This window comes from Haliotis asinina, chromosome 5, assembly GCF_037392515.1.
Source record: "Haliotis asinina isolate JCU_RB_2024 chromosome 5, JCU_Hal_asi_v2, whole genome shotgun sequence".
NCBI classification, from domain to species: Eukaryota; Metazoa; Mollusca; class Gastropoda; order Lepetellida; family Haliotidae; genus Haliotis; species Haliotis asinina.
The window spans coordinates 4,285,913-4,308,135 of NC_090284.1; the positions used below are offsets into that span (position 1 = coordinate 4,285,913).

At 40.2% G+C, this 22,223-nt stretch overlaps 1 protein-coding gene across 1 annotated transcript in view; it reads right to left on the reverse strand.

Annotated features, from left to right (window-relative positions):
- Positions 1–22,223, reverse strand: part of LOC137284612 (neuronal acetylcholine receptor subunit alpha-2-like) — a 69,805-nt gene that overhangs the window by 38,208 nt on the left and 9,374 nt on the right. Inside the window, exon 2 of the mRNA XM_067816493.1 lies at positions 9,970–10,049. Within this exon, the coding sequence (XP_067672594.1) occupies positions 9,970–10,021 (52 nt within the window). The 5' untranslated portion in view covers positions 10,022–10,049. The remainder of the gene's footprint in view (positions 1–9,969; positions 10,050–22,223) is intronic.

A 22,223-nucleotide genomic window follows, 5' to 3' on the forward strand; every position in this document is an offset into this window, starting at 1 on the left:
TTTTGTAAGAGTTGCAGAGGTATCAGCAGTTTCTATATACACAGACACACACAAACAACCAAACACGCAAAAACAACCCACACATACATACACACATGTGCACACACTAACACACATTCACAATGCACAAACACACACGTATACACACAGAAACACATACATACATACATGCATACATACATACATACATACATACATACATACATACATACATACATACATACATACATACATAAATACATAAATACATACATACATACATAAACACGCACGCACGCACGTACATACATACATACACACACACACACACACACACATACATACATACATACATACATACATACATACATACATACATACATACATACATACATACATATAGTCAGACAGTCAGACAGACAGACAAACATGTTTAATGTCATTGTGTATACACTGTGTACATTTATTTATGTGTGGTGTCATTATACAATGTACACGCATTGGGCGTATCTGCAGTTTGAATCAAACAGTGTTCAGAGGGATGTCTTGATGACGCGCTATCGGGGCCGACAACACGTGACTACGACCACTGCTGTGACGGCCTGAGGGACCCCAGTTGAGGAGGACGACGGAAACGGATGGTATGTGAGTCAGCAGGATGGCGACAGTCGGTTTGGTGCGAAATGGGGAAGCCGAGAAGTCGCAGGGAGATACAAAGTGTTGAGGAAAAGAGGTTTAATGGATCTTCAGTGAGTGAAGTCTTGATGAGGGCTGGCGTGCCCTGCCACCGTAACACGGGCCCGCGCATTTCTGCTCCTTGGGTTAAGCACTAGCAATTTGTTCAACGGCTCCGGAGGAAGTATTCTCCTGGTAGCAAACTATCAAATTAGTACTGGCTATTATTCACTTAGTAAACGCAATAATAGCGGCAACCTGTCACGTGATCGGGCGACTAGTTTTTGCTGGAGTTTCTCCCTGGCGACGAAAGGCGCTGCATCTCTCCAGTTTCCCGTCTTGTGTTCCAAATGCAATTAGTACTCTGTATGATAGGTCCAGGATAAAAAGTACACAGAATACCAAGTACCTCTTGGGCTTTCATCTAAATCTTACTTAAGGCCTTACAGTTTCCATTTATGGGAGCAAAGATCGCTGTTTTGTTTTCGTTGGAATACCAAGCATATTATGGTTCCGTCGCGCAGCCGAATTGCCTCTGGGGGCAGTGAATACTCTCCACCTGAGAGACACAAACTTTATATACAGAGCTAGCAGTACGTGGCACTGCCTTGTATGTGCAGCGTGATCTGTTAGATGGGTAAGTTACTCTAAGGTATCTGTATTTGCGATAATAGACACTTTTTATGCACCAGACACAATATCTAGGTAATAGAGAGATTGCATTAATAATGTCACTCATAGCTTTACCTTGGGTTCACATTGTGGCCAAAGAGGGTCAGAATCCAACAGCTATGTAGGTAGCAAAAAGTAATAGAGGGAATAGTCATAGTAGTAACAAGAGCAGTAGCAGTAGTAGTAGTAGTAGTAGTAGTAGTTGAAGTAGTAGGAGGAGGAGGATGAGGAGTAGGAGGAGGAGGAGGAAGAGGAGTAGTAGCGGTGGTGGTGGTGGCGACAGCAGAAGGCAAGAGAAAGAATTGTTGGAGGACGTCAGCCAGAGATGGAGAAGAGACTCACAGCCTGTTCTTCATTAGCGTTGTCCAGTGTGTGAAGTGGTCCTCGGGCAAGCCATGAGATGCTAAGTGTTTGTTGATAGGGATGCTTCTAATACGGCTGCTTTGTACTCTTTACGTGGATTAAATATGTCTCATCATCTCATGTCAGGTATAATATGCTTCCCTCTAGTCCTCGTGGAATACACCACATCTTAACACTAACACAATTAGGCACCTGTCACATTGTGTTCTGGCTCGGCTGTCACGACTGACACAAAACAAACATGGCTCTGTTGGCTCTGGGCAGAACATGTTTAGCAAATTTCCAAACAATATTTCCAGTGTTACAACATGCCATACATATCCCTGTTATTTATGTCCTCCGTGGATCCGTCCAACATCCGCTGATCATGCATTTACATGTTGAATTTGATATTAATTTGTGTGATCAGATAACCTGAGAAAGCCCGTCAATAAGTCACGTGTTTAATTAGTTTGGCGCTGCGTTGATGACTAGAAAGCAATGACTGAATTAATACCTTGCGGTAAATAATGGATGGTTGCAGAAATGTAATGTCTTGTAAAAATCACACCCGCAAGGCTCTGCGGCTCATCTGAATTTAAGGCTATTATAGATTAAATCATAAATAATTTCCAATAGAGATTTCAACACGCTAACAGTCAGTCATTGATGACATAATTGTTGCATCGACTTGGGAGCGACGGTGTAATGTAACTACCACGAAAATAAATGGGTCTGTGAAATGAACGGTCACACTTCCAGGAGACCGGCACTCAAACAGGCTATCCGTGTATCAAGTCATATGCTGCTAGTCGGTCATCACATCCACTTTCTGTCTGACCACTGTGACTGTTGTTGTAGGTTTAAAGGTCATCAATGGCTTAATGTACCAGAGGAGGATGAAAAAGTTACACATGCATTGACGAACTGATGGGTTATTTATGGTAGACCAAATGTACGGACAGATACATTTTATTTGCAAAAATAAATAGAGGAAATGCATCATCTGATAAATCTGACGTATGTTACAAAGGTGATGATAAAACGATTTTTTTTGTTTCGCGTAGTTTGACATGTATCGTGGGTCTAGTTGTATGCTCATGATTTATTATTCGCCTCAGAATATACATATGTCACGCGTGACAACGCGTAACAGGCATTTGTCATGGTAGGAAACTAAATCAACAAATGCATCAACAGATACAGATAACAAGAATGTGTCTGATTGTATGTAGGTAGATAACTGTCGATGGATGAGTCAAGTTGGCAAATCAATATGGCTGTCATCGTGTCACGTAATCATAATGTACGTCTGGCATTTTGCCATTATATGACAGTTTAGAAAAAAACATGTCGGAGTCGAGCTCATCACGTAACAAGCGGCGTTGTTCAAGCGGTTCCTCTGACAGATTGCTCTGGAACACAGATGCCCCTTTGTACAGTAATTATCTCCCACGCAAATTCTGACGGAGTCAATACCATTTTGTTTCTTTGAAGCTTTGATCGTATCATTTTTGGAATATACTAGTGCATATTCCAAACTCTTCACTGAGTGCATCCAAAATATTAATGCGGCTGAATTTTTAAATCGGTTTCTTAAATACTGCTGTATGGAATCGAACCTGGACCGGATAACTAGCGATCGCTTTAACCACATGGCTACCCAAATACATCAAGACTTTCTCGTCTTAATATATACGATCAATTTCGTCCACAACGACTGACAATGGGTGCAGCATATTGCAGTAGGAGCAACATATTGCAGTAGGCGTAACGTATTGAAGTGGGTGCAGCATATTGCAGTAGTCCTAATATATTGTAGTGGGTCCAACAAATTGCAGCAGGAGCAGCATATTGCAGTAGGTGTAACGTATTGTAGTTGGTGCAGCATATTGCAGTAGGCCTAACATATTGTAGTGGGTGCAGCATATTGCAGTAGGTCTAACATATTGTAGTGGGTGCAACATATTGCAGTAGGCCTAGCATACTGTGGTGGGTGCAGCATATTGCAGTAGGCCTAACATATTGTAGTGGGTGCAGCCTATTGCAGTAGGCCTAACATATTGTAGTGGCGCAGCATATTGCAGTAGGCCTAACATATTGCAGTGGGTGCAACATATTGCAGTAGGCCTAATATATTGTAGTGGGTGCAGCATATTGCAGTAGGCCTAACATATTGCAGTGGGTGCAACATATTGCAGTAGGCCTAACATATTGTAGTGGGTGCAGCACATTGCAGTAGGCCTAACATATTGTAGTGGGTGTAACATATTGCAGTAGGCCTAACATATTGTAGTGGGTGCAGCACATTGCAGTAGGCCTAACATATTGTAGTGGGTGCAACATATTGCAGTAGGCCTATTATATTGTAGTGGATGCATCATATTGCAGTAGGCCTAACATATTGTAGTGGGTGCAGCATATTGCAGTAGGCCTAACATATTGTAGTGGGTGCAGCATATTGCAGTAGGTCTAACATATTGTAGTGGGTGCAACATATTGCAGTAGGCCTAACATATTGTAGTGGGTGCAGCCTATTGCAGTAGGCCTAACATATTGTAGTGGGTGCAACATATTGCAGTAGGCCTAACATATTGTAGTGGGTGCAGCCTATTGCAGTAGGCCTAACATGTTGTAGTGGGTGCAACATATTGCAGTAGGCCTAACATATTGTAGTGGGTGCAACATATTGCAGTAGGCCTAACATATTGTAGTGGGTGCAGCCTATTGCAGAAGGCCTAATATATTGCAGTTAGTGCAACATACTGTTACAGTGCCCAACCAATCCATGGAATATGACTGTATCCTCAGTCTAACTCGGCGATGTTTACAATCTTACGCTGTCCACACCAAGTAGGTTATCAAGAGTAACATAGATCCATAATCTGGATATGCGAATACCCATGAAGGCATATCAAAGATAACACGTTAGCACATTGAGTAAGGATTTGGGCAGCAGATCTTTTTATAACGTCTTTTGTGACATATCACCTAATGAAGATGGACTAAGATCTTTAACATAATTAGCCGCACATAGCTATTCCCTGTCAAAACAAATAAACAACATTCGCACAGTTCACTTTGATGTCGTTTTATTTTACAACACGTGTTGATAATGCTGTAATGTTAATGTTACGCTGGCAAATCCCGTCAGTGACATTTGGAATTTCACGAATATTTCACGCTATTATTTTTGTATTCTATGATAGCAAATGTTCAAGTAAAAGTGAATATTACAGATGCTTTACCATTTTGTTAATATAGAAACCTTTGCATGACAAGCTACCGTTTCATGAATATTTATAGACGTGGGACTTAAAACAGTTCCGATGTAACACGTTTACATTTTTATGAAGCATAAGTTATTTCAGCTGAAATATTGCAAGAACGAAAAAAAATGTAAGACGTATGTACATACTGGTTTTCACGTGAATGTACAGAGAAACCGTGCCTACAACAAAATTGTCACGCCATCTCTCATGCCAAACACTGTCACGGCTGAATCTAAGTAATCGAGACTTTTTCACCAAACCCTAGATAGCACCGAACCCTAGATAGCACGGATAACCATCTCTGGAACATGGTCTGTACACATACAATAGGTCACACTGACAAGGAGACGCCAAGTTACATTGTAACAGATCCAGTGCCACCGCAGACCCCCGGTGTGATATATACTGAACAGCAAAAGAAATGCAAGTTTCGAAAAAAATGAAATCTCATAAATGTAAATGTTTATATTTATGTCTTCTATTTAAGAACTTGACAAAAAGTCAGAGTTGCGTTCCCTTTTGCTGCCCAACAAAATAACAATATTGTCTAGTTCGCTACTGGGGTTGGAAGGTGCCGTTCCAGTTTGAATGTTAGTTATTTATATAATTACGTTTCTATACTTTAGTGAATTGCACGTTATGTCAGTGAGGACAATCATCATAAAATGTACTACATTCCTATCACTTTATTGTATAAGCTTTTTAATTACTTACACGAATTGCTTTGATCATCGTCAAATACACAATGCAACTATATTAACATCAGTTAAAACATCGAGATCAAATTAAATAGTCTACTTTACTTTAGTGAATTACTTTAATAATGCATAAATATTGACATGTATAATTGTGTACCACCCATGTCCTGAGAGGTTGTTGCCATTAAAACAAGAAACGTAAACGACATTAAGACTATGGGTGCCTGATGTATTAAATATACATATTAATGAAATTGATAAAGTTGATAAAGTATAATTATAATATAAGGATGGTGTGTAACAGTGTGTAGCATAACAAAAACTTGCCTGGATAGCAAAATCACCCAAATGTCTAACAAATTAACAGTAAATATTGAATATATGCACTTGATAAACTGAGCTTGATAAACTGAGTTTACAAGTATACCGTTGGTTTGGAGGAGACGTTATAAATCTCACGACTGAGCTGCAGATTCAACACACTTGATAACGTTTTTCTCTATCAGTATAAGTAGCAAAACATCTGCACCTGTACATAGCAAACGTAATGTAAACTTAATATAACTTCAGATGCTTTCGAAACCAATAAAGCCTGTATTGTAGGTGTTCTTTGGACATGTGCTTGTCAAGCTGTATATCGCACTGATAGGGTGCTGCTGTATGACTAAGGCACTGAACGCTGTTGGTGTGAAATGTGTGCTACCTACTGAACAGCTCATGTTTAACCTCGTCGGAAACACCGGGTGTCAGCCCGGTGACCAATGGATATTATTATGTCCGATGATAAGATGATTATTCACTGGTTCCATTTATAGATAAAACAATTGGAGGTTGGACCTCAGCGAAAGCACTAAGTGCCAATAAACTATTAAACGGGAGGAGTTAGTCAACGTTGTTTCCCGCCACCACAAGCAATATGTAACGGCATCATATCGGCCTGTATATAGTCGATTCTGGACCAGGCAAACCATAGACCAAACCACGAAGAGCGTCTCAAGCCTTAGTGGTTTTGACAAATCCAGTTTAGTCGCCTAACGCGATCAGCTTCTGGGACATATTTTCTTTTCCAAAATATCCAGAGGCCAAAGGTCATATTCTACGGTGATAACAAGACATAAATGACATTAGGGCATGAATTCATGCTCAGAGAGGAAACATCCATACATCGCACATTTAATATTTGTACCAATAATAACTATTACTGAATAAGTGCCGTACGCGTTCAGTGATCCTGAAACTTTGCCCAATGAATATCACTCAATCATTTCTACCAATGTTTAGACAGTGAGATAATAGCAAATTTTCAAGGTGCCTTTGACAAGAAAGTTAATTCATAACCAAAGTTCGACCAACATGGCGTTTAGCAGCATCCTATTTCTGTCCTTGTAAAATTCAGAACCAAAAACTAAATATTCCTACCGACACTAGTCGTAGGTCCGTTATTTAGCCATACAAATATTCGGCTGAAACACACAGTACCATTCCGCTTCCAATACTTGGAAGAACTATGATATAAATATGGCATAATGCTTTCATGATCATAATAAAAAATCAATATCTATTTGCGTTTAGATACCTATAAACGTAAAAACAGTTTCCGTTCGTCATGCAGTTCTGATACATTTGTAAATCAGCAAACATACATTTACAGGTTGGTTCTTTATCCATTAACACAAAATAAACTATCGAGAACCATGCGAAGTTAGTAACTTTGCTCAACACAACAATACAACACGAGATTAGAAAATGTCAAAGAAGTTCACTAATGGGCGTGGTTTATTTGTTCTGGGTTTAAATTGATTGTCTTGTCAGTCTAATGGCATGGAATCACTTGGAACATTTTTCATCATTTGACAGCCATGATGGCAGAAAAAAACACAATGTGGAGAAAAACTATAACACAGTGAAGCCTCGTATTCCCAGTAATCACAATGATATAGATCTAAGTCTGAGTGTATCAACTTGATTATGCAACATAAGGAAGGATCAGATATCCTTGTGATTAGAATGATGGTATAACGTTCTATTAGACTGACCGCCAAGCGATTCCAGTTAATCATCTGACCTACAACCGATCACTATCAAATCACTCTGTTAAGACTTCAAACCCATTCTTCCATACTGGCTAACAGACTTTCGTGCCATTTGAAGGAAAGCCGCTGATGACTTGGCTCAATGTGTACAAAATGTTTCCTGGCCATTAATCGACCACTCCCAAACAAGTGAACAGTAGGATTAGGCGGTGATTAACACGACCATTATAAGGTTTCTGTGACAAATACAAACGTTGATTTACATGATACTGGAAGCTACAAACCCTTACCATTTCTATGACAAACCTCTATCAAAACCTGTCTGAAAATAAGCACATCTAGCTCAGACAATTCAGTGATTTACCTTTATTAGCAAATACATGTACTTGAGCTACTGCAATGTCCGTATATGCATCGACCATGATTGTCAGCAAACCTGACCGCATGATTGGTCGTTAATCGTCTCTTACGACAGGCACTGGTTGCTGAATTATGTCCTGTATATTCATGTGTTTCTTGTTGAAAAGTGCATTTTGGGTTGAAATGTTTGGAAATGCGAATACAAACGGTTGTAGCGGGCGGAATACCGCTCGACATATGGGAACACTGAAGACAGTCAGCGTCGTCGATAGTAGTTGGCAGTCTGAATCGTTATCCAAAGATATAAACATACGATTATCCGAATAAGCTAGTTGTTGAGAACGAACTGTTTATTGGTTAGTGAATGCTATTAGCTCATCAGTATACCTGGCGTTTGAGTTTAAGTTCTAAGCCAAAGTACCGTGCTTTGAGAATACAAGCAGAAATCCCGATTTATAGACACACAGTCATAGACACACAGCTACATGTTTTCGATGAGCATACCACATATTGTGTTCCCAGATAACTGTAGATGACATTTCTTACATTTTTTATAACTTGTCTTAAACCCCTGAAGGTCGACGAGTAGCTGTGTCTATGGTAACCACGTTTTGTAACAAATGTCTCCTGGATCTAGGAATGTTTTACCTGGTTGATTGAATTTGGATCATGTCTGACAAAATACACCAATATAGTGAAAATACACATGGTATTTTATCTACTTGCATATCTAATTTCAAAGGATGCAGAGAAAGCCCTTCACTAACTGCATTAATGATCATGGTTTACTCCGAGGATCACAAATTGGACCCAGAATATACTTCTCTGGTTGTATTGATGTCATGGATCTGGCGTTTCTGAATCCAGTACAAAGTAGGTATACGTTACACGTGAACACATAGTAAGTGCTTATTCATTATCTATAGCACCTCTACAAAAACTACGACCTTGTGAGGTTAACATTGTTAATACCATCATCAAATGGTATATTTTTATATCGGGTCCATACAGTCTGCTCATACACACATTACTTTTTCATTGCGGTTCTGTTAATTGACCACAATTGATCCCTCTATAAAAACAGCTACTGCAAGCGACTTTACACAATAGGCAATGACAACGTACATGTGTGTCAGGTGTTAGGCGAGTAAAAGCAAAACAATGAGAGAGTTAAGCACATGTTTCAAAGGAAAGTCAGTTTACAAGAGTCACTCAACAATGCACCCAGTAAAGTAACGAAAGCCTACATACACAAGATATTTAAGGGAAAAAACTAGCAAAGATAATACCTTCGTTTATTTTTACTTTTACATTGTCTGGCTAAAATTGTATCGTGATTAACTGTTCAACATTGCTATAGAAGTGCCCAGTTATCTTAACACATCTTTGCCAAATTGGTTTATATGAGACAGTATTTAAAGGGCGCCAAACTTAGGGCAAAATAAATGGATATAGTGCCAACGCAGCGCTTATGTCTCCTGTTATACCGCAACAAATTGAACCCTAGTTCTTCTCTGAAAAACATTTTGTTACACTGATATATATGGCTCTAACACATGGCATTAACGACAAATAATTACAATCGCCAGTGTTTATGAAAAAGATGGTCGTCGGAAATCCCCTAAGATTCGTGATGAAGGACCAAACAATATGACAATCGATTCAGCTGATGGTGGGAAGTTCACTACCGACAACAGGTCAATTGCTGACAGAAAATGTCACATACTGGATCATTAGGCCTCGCTTTGACTGCTTTGTCCTTATTAAGCCTCCTCAGACAATTTGGAAAGATGAAGACAGTTACCCTTTCTATGACGCATGCATCAGTCTTGCAAATGCAAACGGTATGAGACCGATGTAAAATAATGATTGAGAAAAGTTATGAGACTACAGTTTTGTCATGTTTCATAGAGGTTAGAGAAGAGAGTCTCTTTGTACCTTGAACAACGCTGAGTCCCGCAAGCACTGGCAGCAGCAATCCCAGCAACATGTCCACCAAAACACGTTTTCACATATACCTGCAAGGACAACATACAGAAATGTGTTAATGTCAGTTTAACTATCAATATTTTAAGCATCCAAAATGATAGTCACCTTTTAACAAGACCAATGCTGTCTTATCAAAGCCAAGTGCATAGGTATAAAGAATATTACTATTTCCATGCCAATGTGCTAAAATAGTTATAAAACATATTATACTGAGTCAAAAAAGAAATTCACGTTCTTTCTTCGGGGCACTATAAAAGACCAAGAAATGGTAAGATGGTTACATTGTTATTATTTCATTGCTAAGATGTGTTTGAAGTACGCGATACACTGACAGTGCCACCATCAGTTCCATTAGGCTACACCGCCGTTCCAAAACATGGGTATACAGAATGTCAAGTCACAAGAATAAAAATTGGAATGGAGTTTGGCAGCCCGCAACCGATTTCGAATGGTCTGTGAGGACAGTCGACCTTTAAACACCTCAGCGCTGGTTCGTGTATTCTGTCACGTAGGTGACGTAGGACGATTTAACGGTCTTCTGCTCTTGAGTGAGTGAGTTTAGTTTTACGCCACACTCAGCAATATTACAGCTATACGGCGACAGTCTGTAAATAATCGAGTCTGGACCAGACAATCCAGTGATCAACAACATGAGCATCGATCTGCGCAATTGGGAACCGATGACATGCGTCAACCAAGTCAGCGAGCCTGACCACCCGATCCCGTTAGTCGCCTCTTACGACAAGCACAGTCGTCTTTTATGGCAAGCATGGGTTGCTGAAGGCCTATTCTACCCCGGGACCTTCATGGGTCCTTCTGCTCTTGACGTCACACGTGGACGACCCGACCTTGGGCGATCAGAAGTGGTGCCAGTTTGTTGTGGACAACCTCGCAATTCATACACATTACGACGGCTGCATCCCATTGCTCTTGCGACGTCAATAACTTATCTTCCCGCTTGCAACAAGCTAACAGTACGTTCACGTTGCACATTTGACAATCGTGGCATTGAAAGTACCGTCAGAACTGTGGTTTAAAAGTGTGGGGTTTTTTTCGATTCCTGAGGCCAATGCAAACACGTGCAAATGAAGAAAACTGCGATGCGAAGATCACGTGATCGACTGCAAAACCTGATTTGGCACTAACGTCATTTGCACGACGAATGGGTGGGTTTGAGTGGGTTTTGCTAACGTTTTTCTAGAGTTGAAAGATAGGGATGCCAATTCGGATACACAGATGTATCATCAGAGAAAAATCATTCATTATTTTAAAAAATTACATTTTGTGAAGTTTCATTTTTGACTCAGTATATTTCCACATGCTAATGGGCTTGAATAGGCATAAAGAATATTAATATTTCCTTAAGCCGTTGTGTTTAAATAGTTATAAAGCATATTATTTCCAAATGACAAAGTGCTTGAATAGGTATAAAGCATATTATTATTTCCATATGCCAATGGTCATGCATAGTTATAAAGCATAGTAATGTTTTCATATGCCAATAAGTTGAATTTTCAAAACGTTGTAATTGATCATATCACCATGCCCACTTGGTGCTTGTCGATCATCACATTACAGATAATCAGTACATACTAGACGACAGTTATTCATCACCACATCTGCGCATCTGCGAATATCAGAGAGGTATGTTTTCCATCCCATTTATCTAAACTGAATATATGAGAAGACAGGTGTCCATCCCCACTATGCATGTTAGCAGCATATATTAGATGACACGCGTCCATCATCACACTTCATGTAAACAGAAAATTTTAGAAGACAGGTGCTCATTATCACACATCATGTTAACAGTATACAAGTTTAGCATACTTCCATCAAGGCACCCTACCTACAACACATAAATAAGATGCCAGGTGATCTACAGTGGTTCCTCGTGGTCACAGTAAGTATGGCAGCTGTCAATAATGGTTCTTCACAACGATAATTGGTTATGTGGCCAATATATGAAATGGTATGATAGTAACTAAGAGATTGAAAAGGGCTACAGGTTATGCAAATTCCAAGCAGTATCTGTACATTTGTATATTTTGTATATTTTTACATACCTTTATTATGAATGAATACTCTTTAACAAAACAATGTTTGGTTTAAAAAAAGAATAATAGACAGCACTAGAATTATCATCCCATTATCTGTGACTAAACTGTCACGACATCGTTACAATGATATGTAGACTTGGTACATGTCATGTTCATTACCCCCAGCCTAGTATACTAGGGCATATGTCAGCATGGTAGGGCATATGTCAGCATGGTAGGACATATTTCAGCATGGTAGGGCTTATGTTAGCATGTACCTTTTGTGATCATCTTTTTGCAGTGAATTTCTGCAACCTTAACATGTTTGTTGAGACTGTCTGCTCAAGTAACTGCCATATGGACTGTAAGAGAGCTTAGTATGAATTCATCATACCTGATTCCCAATTCAAACATATGCTGCACTGGGCACTTTACAGAACCTTCAAAGTGCTGAAGTGAATTGAACGTAACGTTTACGATTCAAAAGCCTAACACATGGCGCACCTGTAGCTAAACTGTAGTATCATGCACTGCAGAATGATGACTAACGGACAACCATCTACTGAATAGCGTAGCAAGGAAGTTACTTCACCTCCCACACAAGAACATATCTAAACAGCAGTGCACAAGCCCCAGGTCATTATTGTCACTTAAGATGGTTCTTTACTAAACTAAATATCATTCGATTTTCATCTCTTGTGAAACTGGTACTTGAAATGTACTTATATTTAAACTTTACGGTAACAAATGTTTTGCATTCCTCAATGGATTCGCGTTTTATGTACAACATTTAAGAAAGTGTTTACCACATTAAGAAAATAGTCTTGCAAATTATTTTCTTTACAAGTTTAAAGTTACTTGATTAAGTCTCTCGTTAAATCTTAGTTCTCCAAAAACATATTCTAGCCTTCCTGTCTGGGAGAAGACATAAACTCTGCCCTCTACTAGCACACACAGTTTTCGGCATTTACAGACAGAATGTCTGCAGTAGTAATTAACAGGCGTAAATGAAAACCAGCAGAGATTCGAGAACATCAGTGAATGTTCCGTCGTGTCACGGGGATGTTGGTCCATTACCTAATGGTCTACAATAAGAGGAAGGATGACAGAATAGCTCTGCATGGCGAAACGCAACAAACACTTACATCTTTATGCAAATAATGTGGGAGGCCAATACTTCCGGTGGGACAGGACAGCTATAGTCTTGTCGCGAACATTCAATCTCATCACAGATTCTCAGTCATCAAGTCATACACCTTTCACAACTATTTCGCCTTTTACTCCCTATGGACTCTGTTTCCACGACAATCAATACCCCGATCCCCGGCGTTGACGTCTTATATTTCAATTATCAAATGTCCTCAGTGCAAGACACATATACGCATGTCATGCTGCAGATAACTTGCTACGGGGGTTTCCAGGAGGAACTGTTTACAACGCCGACTCGTCACACAGTGCATTCACAATTAACGGTAGCAATCGGACAGATTTCATAATGATAGCAGTGACAGTACTTCATACAGGGTGTCGATAACACACAGCTAAAATTTGCCAAAGACACCATTTCATGTTTTAAACGTACAAAGATCAAATATGATATCGGTATAAAGATTGCATTTTATCGGTAATGCGTCATGTCTTTAGTACGTTCTGCCTACGTGTACGCCATATGTTGCATCTATGGTATGTATTTATACATATCAAGAAAACAACGGCACTGTTCATCGTTCTCCACTAAATCAGAATCGTCAACACGATTCCTACTTCATCATGAACATTTGTTTATGAATGAAGAAGGCGATGGTACGAGGTGTTCGTAAAATGGTTTCTTTGCCAGTGGCATCTGTCATAAACACTTGTCCGTTGCTCACCTGAACCTATTTTATGGAGCGTGTGATAGAGTGAGTGAGTTTAGTTTCACGCCGTACTCAGAAATATACCAGCTGTACGGTGACGGTGACGAGTCTGTAAATAATCGAGTCTGGGACAGGCAATCAAGTGATCAACTGCATAAGCACCGCTCTACCCAAATGGAGACTAGTGAAATGCACGGGACGTCACTGATAGGTCAAACTGTGAACTTCCATCCACAACTTTTCTAAAACTTCCTAAGACCTTGAATGTACAATCTAATGTCTTTGAAATTGTGGTATAAAGAGGATACTCAACCTGTCCTCATAGGTTATCACATATTGACCCCAGAGGTTAGAATTGTCGGGATGTTGCTCTACAGAGATAGTTAACTATTTTTTGCCACAGTGAAATATAATGCACACACGAAAATGTGAAATACACGAGGCCATCTGATTTCATTTCAACTTCAGATAGGTAAATCAGGGGAATGGAATTAGCCATATGACGGCTACTGAACAATATCAAACCATCGATATACCTGGAGCTAACTATGGTTATACTATAAATCATTCTTCATGTTTTTGTTCCTGTGCTGATTATCACAAGTGACGTGTCAGTAATGACGTTGTTGCTGTAGAAAGCGATAGATGACAGCTGTCGACCATGGCTGCAGCTCCAAAGTAAATATTTCCAGACAGGTGTCACTGATTGCTTTCCCCAACAACAGTTACTATTGCGTCATAGTCTACAATAATAATTAGGTAACAGGTACTGAGGCGTGAATATCCGGGAATTTCTTAGATTTTTCCTGAGATATTTGTACCAAACATCTTGTCTGGAGATGCTCAAACACTAATATATGTCTGGAGTTGGGTCGATGACTGCAGAGATGTCAGACAAATCCTCTACAGATAACAGCACCATAAGCCCGACTGAGTATGACTGTGGGTCCCACGCTAAGTGACACTTTTTAAAACTGTTTATGCGCAGTTTGGGATTTTCGCAAAGAAACCGGATGTTTGGAACCTAAAGTATGCCGTTTCTGAACAAAGCTATTACTGTACATGTTTTCCTTATGGGAAATATACAGTCATTATCTTCAAATCTAAGTTCTCACCAAATCTTTATCATAACAAAGTGTCACTGGAATCGTATAGCTGATACATGTATACGATCACAAACAAAACAAGGCATGAACAATGCCGAAACATTCACACATCACAGTTAAAAACTCGAATCCGCATGTGTTTAGCGTGGACACCAGGTGTTCCCAGCATAGGCGAAAATGCACTGGCTAAGAGGGAGTCGTAAATACAAATGATAAAACCCTTTTCATTTTCGTTGCAAATGTCGAGTGTACACTTTTGACAATATCACGAGTATATATTTGTTTAAACGAAGGCCAAAACAGTTGGACTGGATCCAGAAAACATTGAATGTAAGTGTACACGAATCGCGTAAAATACCTCTTTCATTTACGACCATCAGCTAAATGACATTAAAATATGTTTTACGGGTAAAATACTACCTCGATATTTCAAAAACGAGTTGGGATTTATAGCAGCGCAGCAGTTCAATACCACTGACAAACAGTGAGAATTATTCATTCGTTAATATAATGATTTCCAGTGTACACTGAATCGCCCAGAACAGCTTTATAAACACTAGCGAGCTAGTTTCCAAATATAGCTTTTTTGATATGTTTGCCATGGAAACTCGTTTTAACTTCTAATGGAGACAATTTAAACAAGCATGAGAAACACATTGCACAGATCATCCATGCAAAGATTTAGTTTAATTGCTGATAAGGTTTTGAAGCTGTCGACACTGCTAAGAAGTTTAAGAACGCATGGCAATATATTTGCTGCATAAAAATACTAGACGATAGTAATGGGTTAAGATAAGGACAGGTGGCAAGGGGAAGGAGTTGCCCAGTCAGGCTGGAAATAACTGATACTAATTTGATTTCAGCCAATCAGGCCAGATACGGGTTCAATAACAACCCAACGACAGAAGTACGATTCCTAACATGAAAACTTTGAATAGTGTGCCGTAGAGTTTCTCAGTCATGGAGTTGAGAACCCATGAGCTAGCATTACGCTGGTGCCGATAACTTTCGATTCATTGATTCGTTGAGGGTTTTTTTCATTATGTTTATGGAAGAATGCAGTGATCTTTTCCTCAAAACCATTTTGTACTCATGTTTCCATGAAAATATATTGTTTCTCCGACACACTTGATGCCTTAGATTTTGGTTTAGTATTAACTTTTCCACTCTTCTTTCCATTTGAAATGACTGTGCGTGATGAATTAGTGACTTCCAAATCCTATCTCCAACAATTTTATTCTCCGTCCTGAAACCAGTCCTTGTATGACAAGAGTCGGCACATGTATGTCTAAAAGATCTAAGAAAATTCGTCACTCTTTTCACTTTTGAAAACTTTATCTTTAAGACCACTCGTAACCGTCCCAATGGTTCTTTACTCAGCACTGTTTTTTCTTTCACAGACGCACATTACAACGTTAATGAGAAATTATGCCATAAAGCGTTGTTAGCTCTCCCAATGTTCTTACCAACATTCAACACAGCAACTGACGCAGCCCACATGAGTCATCATCATCATGAAACAATAATAAAAACAAGGGCTGCATTATTTACTCATTTGTTCCTAAAAAGAATAAAAAATATATTTTTTCAAAATTTATTTCAAAAACACATACAGATATCTTCTCAACGATAATGGTGAAAAGGTGTGTTCGTACGACTGATAATGACCGATGGTAATGGAGAACTCGATCTGCCACCATCGTGATCATTGTAGGCACTGTTCCAAATTTCCTTAATCTTAAAAGCACTCAGGCAAATGAGCGAAAGATTACTACGGGGTATGTCACTCCAAGCGGTTTAAGTTTTCAGAAAGAATTGAAAATTGATTTGTTTGATTGTACCCTGAATTAATTCAATTAAATGGAGAGTTTAAATCTTCTTCTCAGAAAAAACATAACTGAAACGTATCGCTAATTGTGATGAAAATCAGTCGTTGTTTGTTGGAGGCCTATGACCAGAACAACACCAACATCTACACCACATAAGTAGATAAGGTTTCCATTAGGAACACTATCTGTCTAAGTAGTTCCATCCAAAATCTCAGTGATCTTCAACGCATTCGACGACAACATCCCCGACGAGGCTATCATTGCTTCTAATCGAATGATGGTGTCTGCACATGATTTCCAGGTTTGCACGTGCTGCAACAAACGCTTTGTTCTGACTGAAAAGGGCAATGGTCCAATAGGCCAATAATCTAATGAAAAACACGCCAAAGAATACCAGACATAATCACCTAGTGCACAGAACGCCCCGAAAGTATGACGAGAGTTGACACATCACACGGTCGGAGTGCAAGGAAACGAATTTGCAACAAAGTTACTATTGGCAACGGGAGGGTTCTAGGTCATGTAATGTTTTGTCTAAGGGTCACTGCATGCAGTGTTCAACTCGAGTTTTGTGCTCGTGTGGCGGTTCCGATGGCTTTGTGGTTAAGTCGCTGTCTTCCTTTTATGAAGCTTTGTGATGTAATCATGTTACTTTTATCACTGCGCATCTTGATTACCTTGTTGTTTCTAATTCATATTTGTTGCTTCTTTGCAACTTTTCATGAGCTGCTCTGATATATTATTTGTTAGTTCTTATGCTTATTGTAGTTATATGGTAATGTTACGTGTCAGCTTGTGAAAACATTTCAACATACAAAGGACAAATTCACTTTTCATTTATCCGATGTGTCAGAATCAGCTTAGGTTTCATTCAATGCACTAAAATTACAATGCACTGTGTACACGTCAACTCGTTCTTTCGTGCACACGGCGTTATGAAAAACCTGTCCTCGATTATTGCACTGATCATTTATCATCTGTATGGTTTCTTTCGGCAGTTAGCATATGTAAGAGATACGAGTTAAAAAACGATCTTGCGAAGGATGATAAACATGTTTTGAGAACACTGGTGGGTAAGAGCCTCATTACTCTTAGTCATGTCCGCACCGTCTTATTGTATTCAAGTTTGAATGAAGTAATAAATGCATTATCTTTCAGTCAGTACCCATGGCATGCTGGGTATCACTCCGATTCCTTGCTACGCGGAGACTTGGTCGCTGCACACACCAATCTTCTCATCGATAATCAATATGGTCTGATCTCGTCAAAACAAAACTCAATACTTATGTTACAGCCAATGGGTCGATCCGCTAGTGGGATATTTGGTGGTTTTCATTGTGGCAGTGGTCCTACATACGTGAAGAAATCTATGTGAAAGGTTTTTAACACGGTTGGTGTGCAGTAACTTGCAGGTTCATGATAGTGTGAGGTGTACCGGTCGGGCATTCTGCTTGTTGGTTCGCACTTGAGAAGTGATGTGCAAGGTCTACTGAGGGATATCTGTAGGTTTAAAGTGGGATTGTGAATTGCACCAATGGGTTCTCTTGGATGTATACTGGAATTGAGAAATGCACTAAAGACTTGTCTGTCATGACGGGTTGTGTTCAGTTTGAAGCGTGTTGCAGGGACGTAAATAAGTGGATTGTCTGTAGTTTTAAACTAGTCTAAATGGATTTGCTTGTGGATTGTCAGTAGTTTTAAACTACAGTTGCCAGGTTTACTTGTGGATTATCGGTGGCTTTATACAGAGGTTGCCACATTTAATTGTGGAGTGTCTGTGACTTTACACTAGGGTTGCCAGGTTTACTTGTGGACCGTTAGTGGCTTTACACTAGAGTTGCCAGGTTTATTTGTGGACTGTCGGTGGCTTCACTCTGGGGTTGTCAGGTTTACTTGTGGATTGTCGGTAGGTTACACTAGGGTTGCGAGGAGGTGAACAAGTGGATTGTCGGTAGGTTACACTAGGGTTGCGAGGAGGTGAACAAGTGGATTGTCGGTAGGTTACACTAGGGTTGCGAGGAGGTGAACAAGTGGATTGTCGGTAGGTTACACTAGGGTTGCGAGGAGGTGAACAAGTGGATTGTCGGTAGGTTACACTAGGGTTGCGAGGAGGTGAACAAGTGGAGTGTCGGTACCTTTAAACTACCTTACCATGTGTACCAGTGGGTATTCCTCGTTTCATATCGCGATTGCGAGGCGAACAGAAAAGTTGGTGGGCGCTCTGTAACTTTAAACTGGTGTTGCCATGCACTGGTGGGTGGGCGCTCTGTAACTTTACAATAGTGTTGTCAGGTGAACTGGTGGATGCTCTGAACCTCTACCATGGCGTTGTCAGATGAACTGTTGGGTGACATGTAGCTTTAAAGAAGGGTGTACTGGTAGTATTGTCAGGTCAACTGATGGGTGCTTTGTACTTTACACTGGTGTCGTCAGGTGAACTGTTGAGTCCTCTGTAACTTTATTCTGGCGTTTTCAAATGCACTGTTGGGTGCTCTGTAGCTTTAAAGAAGGGTTTCAAGGTGTACAAGTGGGTGCGTGTGCAGTTTTACATAGGGTTTGTCCGTTGGTTTAGACAGGCCTTGCTAGGTGTAATGAATGGCTGTCTTTACTCCAGGGTCCTAGAACAAATGGAATCTCTGCAACAAAGCGATGGTTTCGCGAAGCGTACCAATGGGATTTCGCAAACCATATACTGGTATTGCGAGATGTACGGTTAGTACATTGAGGTATCTGGTTCCTAATGCTCTATGACAGTTTTCACTAGCAATTCAAGCGAGACACACTGTCTATCGGTATCCTCCCAGTGAGACATGCCGCCACAAGACTTACATTAACGAACATACTGAAGCGTGTTGCCGGTGGGCGTACACGTGCCCTATGGGGATTTATAAGTTGAAAACATCCTTGTCGGTACATGTACAGAGATGGTTACACTAGAGTGCTATCGTGATACCAAGCTGGCGAGACTTGTGCTCAAGAATGAGAAAGGACAATTCAACACTTCGTGAAAAACAATACCATATTTGCCTACGTGTCAACAGAATCGATGGACAAAGATAAGAGAAATTACATTACAACTCAGTGAACCGTGTACGATGGAGATGAACGTTTAAACGTGTCTATAAAGAGGTACACATGTATCATTAGCAAGAGTACATTGCACGTTCTGGGGCGACCGCCGATTTTGCCAGTGTGGACGAGATAAACCGATAGCCGTGAAGCGGCGGCAAAAACCTTCCGGAATATCACAAGGCATCAGTGCAAATGATTGGAAATGTGCGTTTGGAAGCTAATATAATTTGATGGCATGCAGGTTTTAGCATTTCGAAGATTTCTCATGACCTTGACCTTAGAATTTATCAGTGAGAAGCTGAGTGGAGGCGCGAAGTAGCGCGCGCTACTCTGGTGCTAGTGTCTCCTGCGGCGTGAGTCTGATGAGCTGACACATTGTTTTAGTGGTAAGCCAATTGCATCCCCCACTCTCACTCCCCCTCCCCTCACACACAGCCGACAGACCCTCCGACCGCACACTCGCCAATCTACAATCCAAGAATAACTCGAGGAAGATTCGCCTAATTGCTGGCACACAGAAGCTTGGATGTTGATGAACTTGAATGTCCATCCATATTGCTTAATTGTTTTATCTATGTGGAAAAACAGAACTACAACATATTCAATAACAGGGACAGTTTCCTCGTCTATATGTTTCACACTATAAGTTGTTAATACGCCCATGTTAAACAAACTCGTGTTCACCTTAGACTGGTGCAAAGAAAACAATAATCATTAAAGGAGACTAAAGCACACCCACAGTAATTGCTACATCGAGACGAATACACAACTTGCAAGATAAATAACACCAAGCAGTTATCCCCGGAGAAGTTAGTGGCGGATCATAATTTCCATCTCAGAAATACTGCACATGTACTCAATATTGAAATTAACACCACAAACCAATCACCTTATTAAAATTGATTACTGGTTTAAGATATTCGTGTTTTACAGCTGTATTACTCCTCAAGCACAGGCCCCGCCGTATATTGCAAGGTAAATTGTCTCGTCAGGTTAAGTGATCTACGTAAGGTCAGGTTACAGCAAAATGCACAGTGAAGCGCTATCTCTGCATTATGAGAATTATACGCAACAGTGCTGTGTGTGTTTCTCATTAACACGAATGAAGATTTGTTAAATTCGACTAAAACATAATACGGGTCAGTGGGATATATGTAACCTTGAAGAGAGAGACGGGTGTATCAATTTGCACCTATGAAACCGACATTTGTTCTTCTTTACTGCCCATTTATACGAGCGAGTCAACGGCTGTGTTAGAAGCGCTCTTGCTCCGGGATCTGCATTAGCTGTAACAACGTGGACAAGATGGGCACTTCCAAACCCCAGCAATTCCCTGAAGGATATATATATGGGCGTTGCGTCAGCGCCCCATCATGCACTTTCCTCTATTTGTCACTCCTCGGAATGCAATGAACGTGTCCTGCACTATTACCTTACATCAAACACGCTTGTTAGAAGATTAAATTTGAAACGACACAAAATCCATTACGCTTCACAGAACAGTGTTGTGAAACGTTGTGAAGGCACGACTAATCCTGGTAATGGATGATAGCCAACAGAGATTGGGAAAGATGCTTGTGTCGATATTCATTGGCAAATGTTTTCTTTGTAATGAGAAATAAAAGAAAGCGAAATATTCTCTCCTGTAACATCAGTGAGGGGGATTAACAGAGAAGGCGGATGCGATCCATTGTGTTGTGGTGGGCAGGAGCGTGAGTATACGAAGCCAAGGCTCGAGTCACCCGAGAGACCTAAATAGCCGCCATTCGTCTGCCTATCAGTCTTGTGTTTTAATCAGCGATCTGCATACACTGCGGAAGGACTCGTTAAATGTTTTGACGACATCACGTTTGTAGCTTATCTATTCTCATAGATACAAAACAGGTGGTTACTTCCATAACAGAGACTTGAATAACACAACCCTGGACAATTATACTGCCTCAAACCTTAAGACCAGTTACGTATTCAAAGAGGACACATACGTTGAACACTCACTGCTGTAGGAATTAAAACATATTGTTCGATACATTAGACCCTAACTGCACTGCTTGATAGTTTGGATCAAGTCAACCACGGGTTGATATAATGAGCATACGCAGAAGATCACACGCATGATTAAGTAGTAAACACTGTCACATGTAATACCCGAGCAACTGTGGGTACATTTATATCCGTAACGTAGCCACAACTCATGAATCATTTACGTCACGCATCTACCACACATGTATCATTTACGTCACGCACTTACCACACGTGTGCCATTTACGTCACGCATCTACCACACATGTATCATTTACGTCA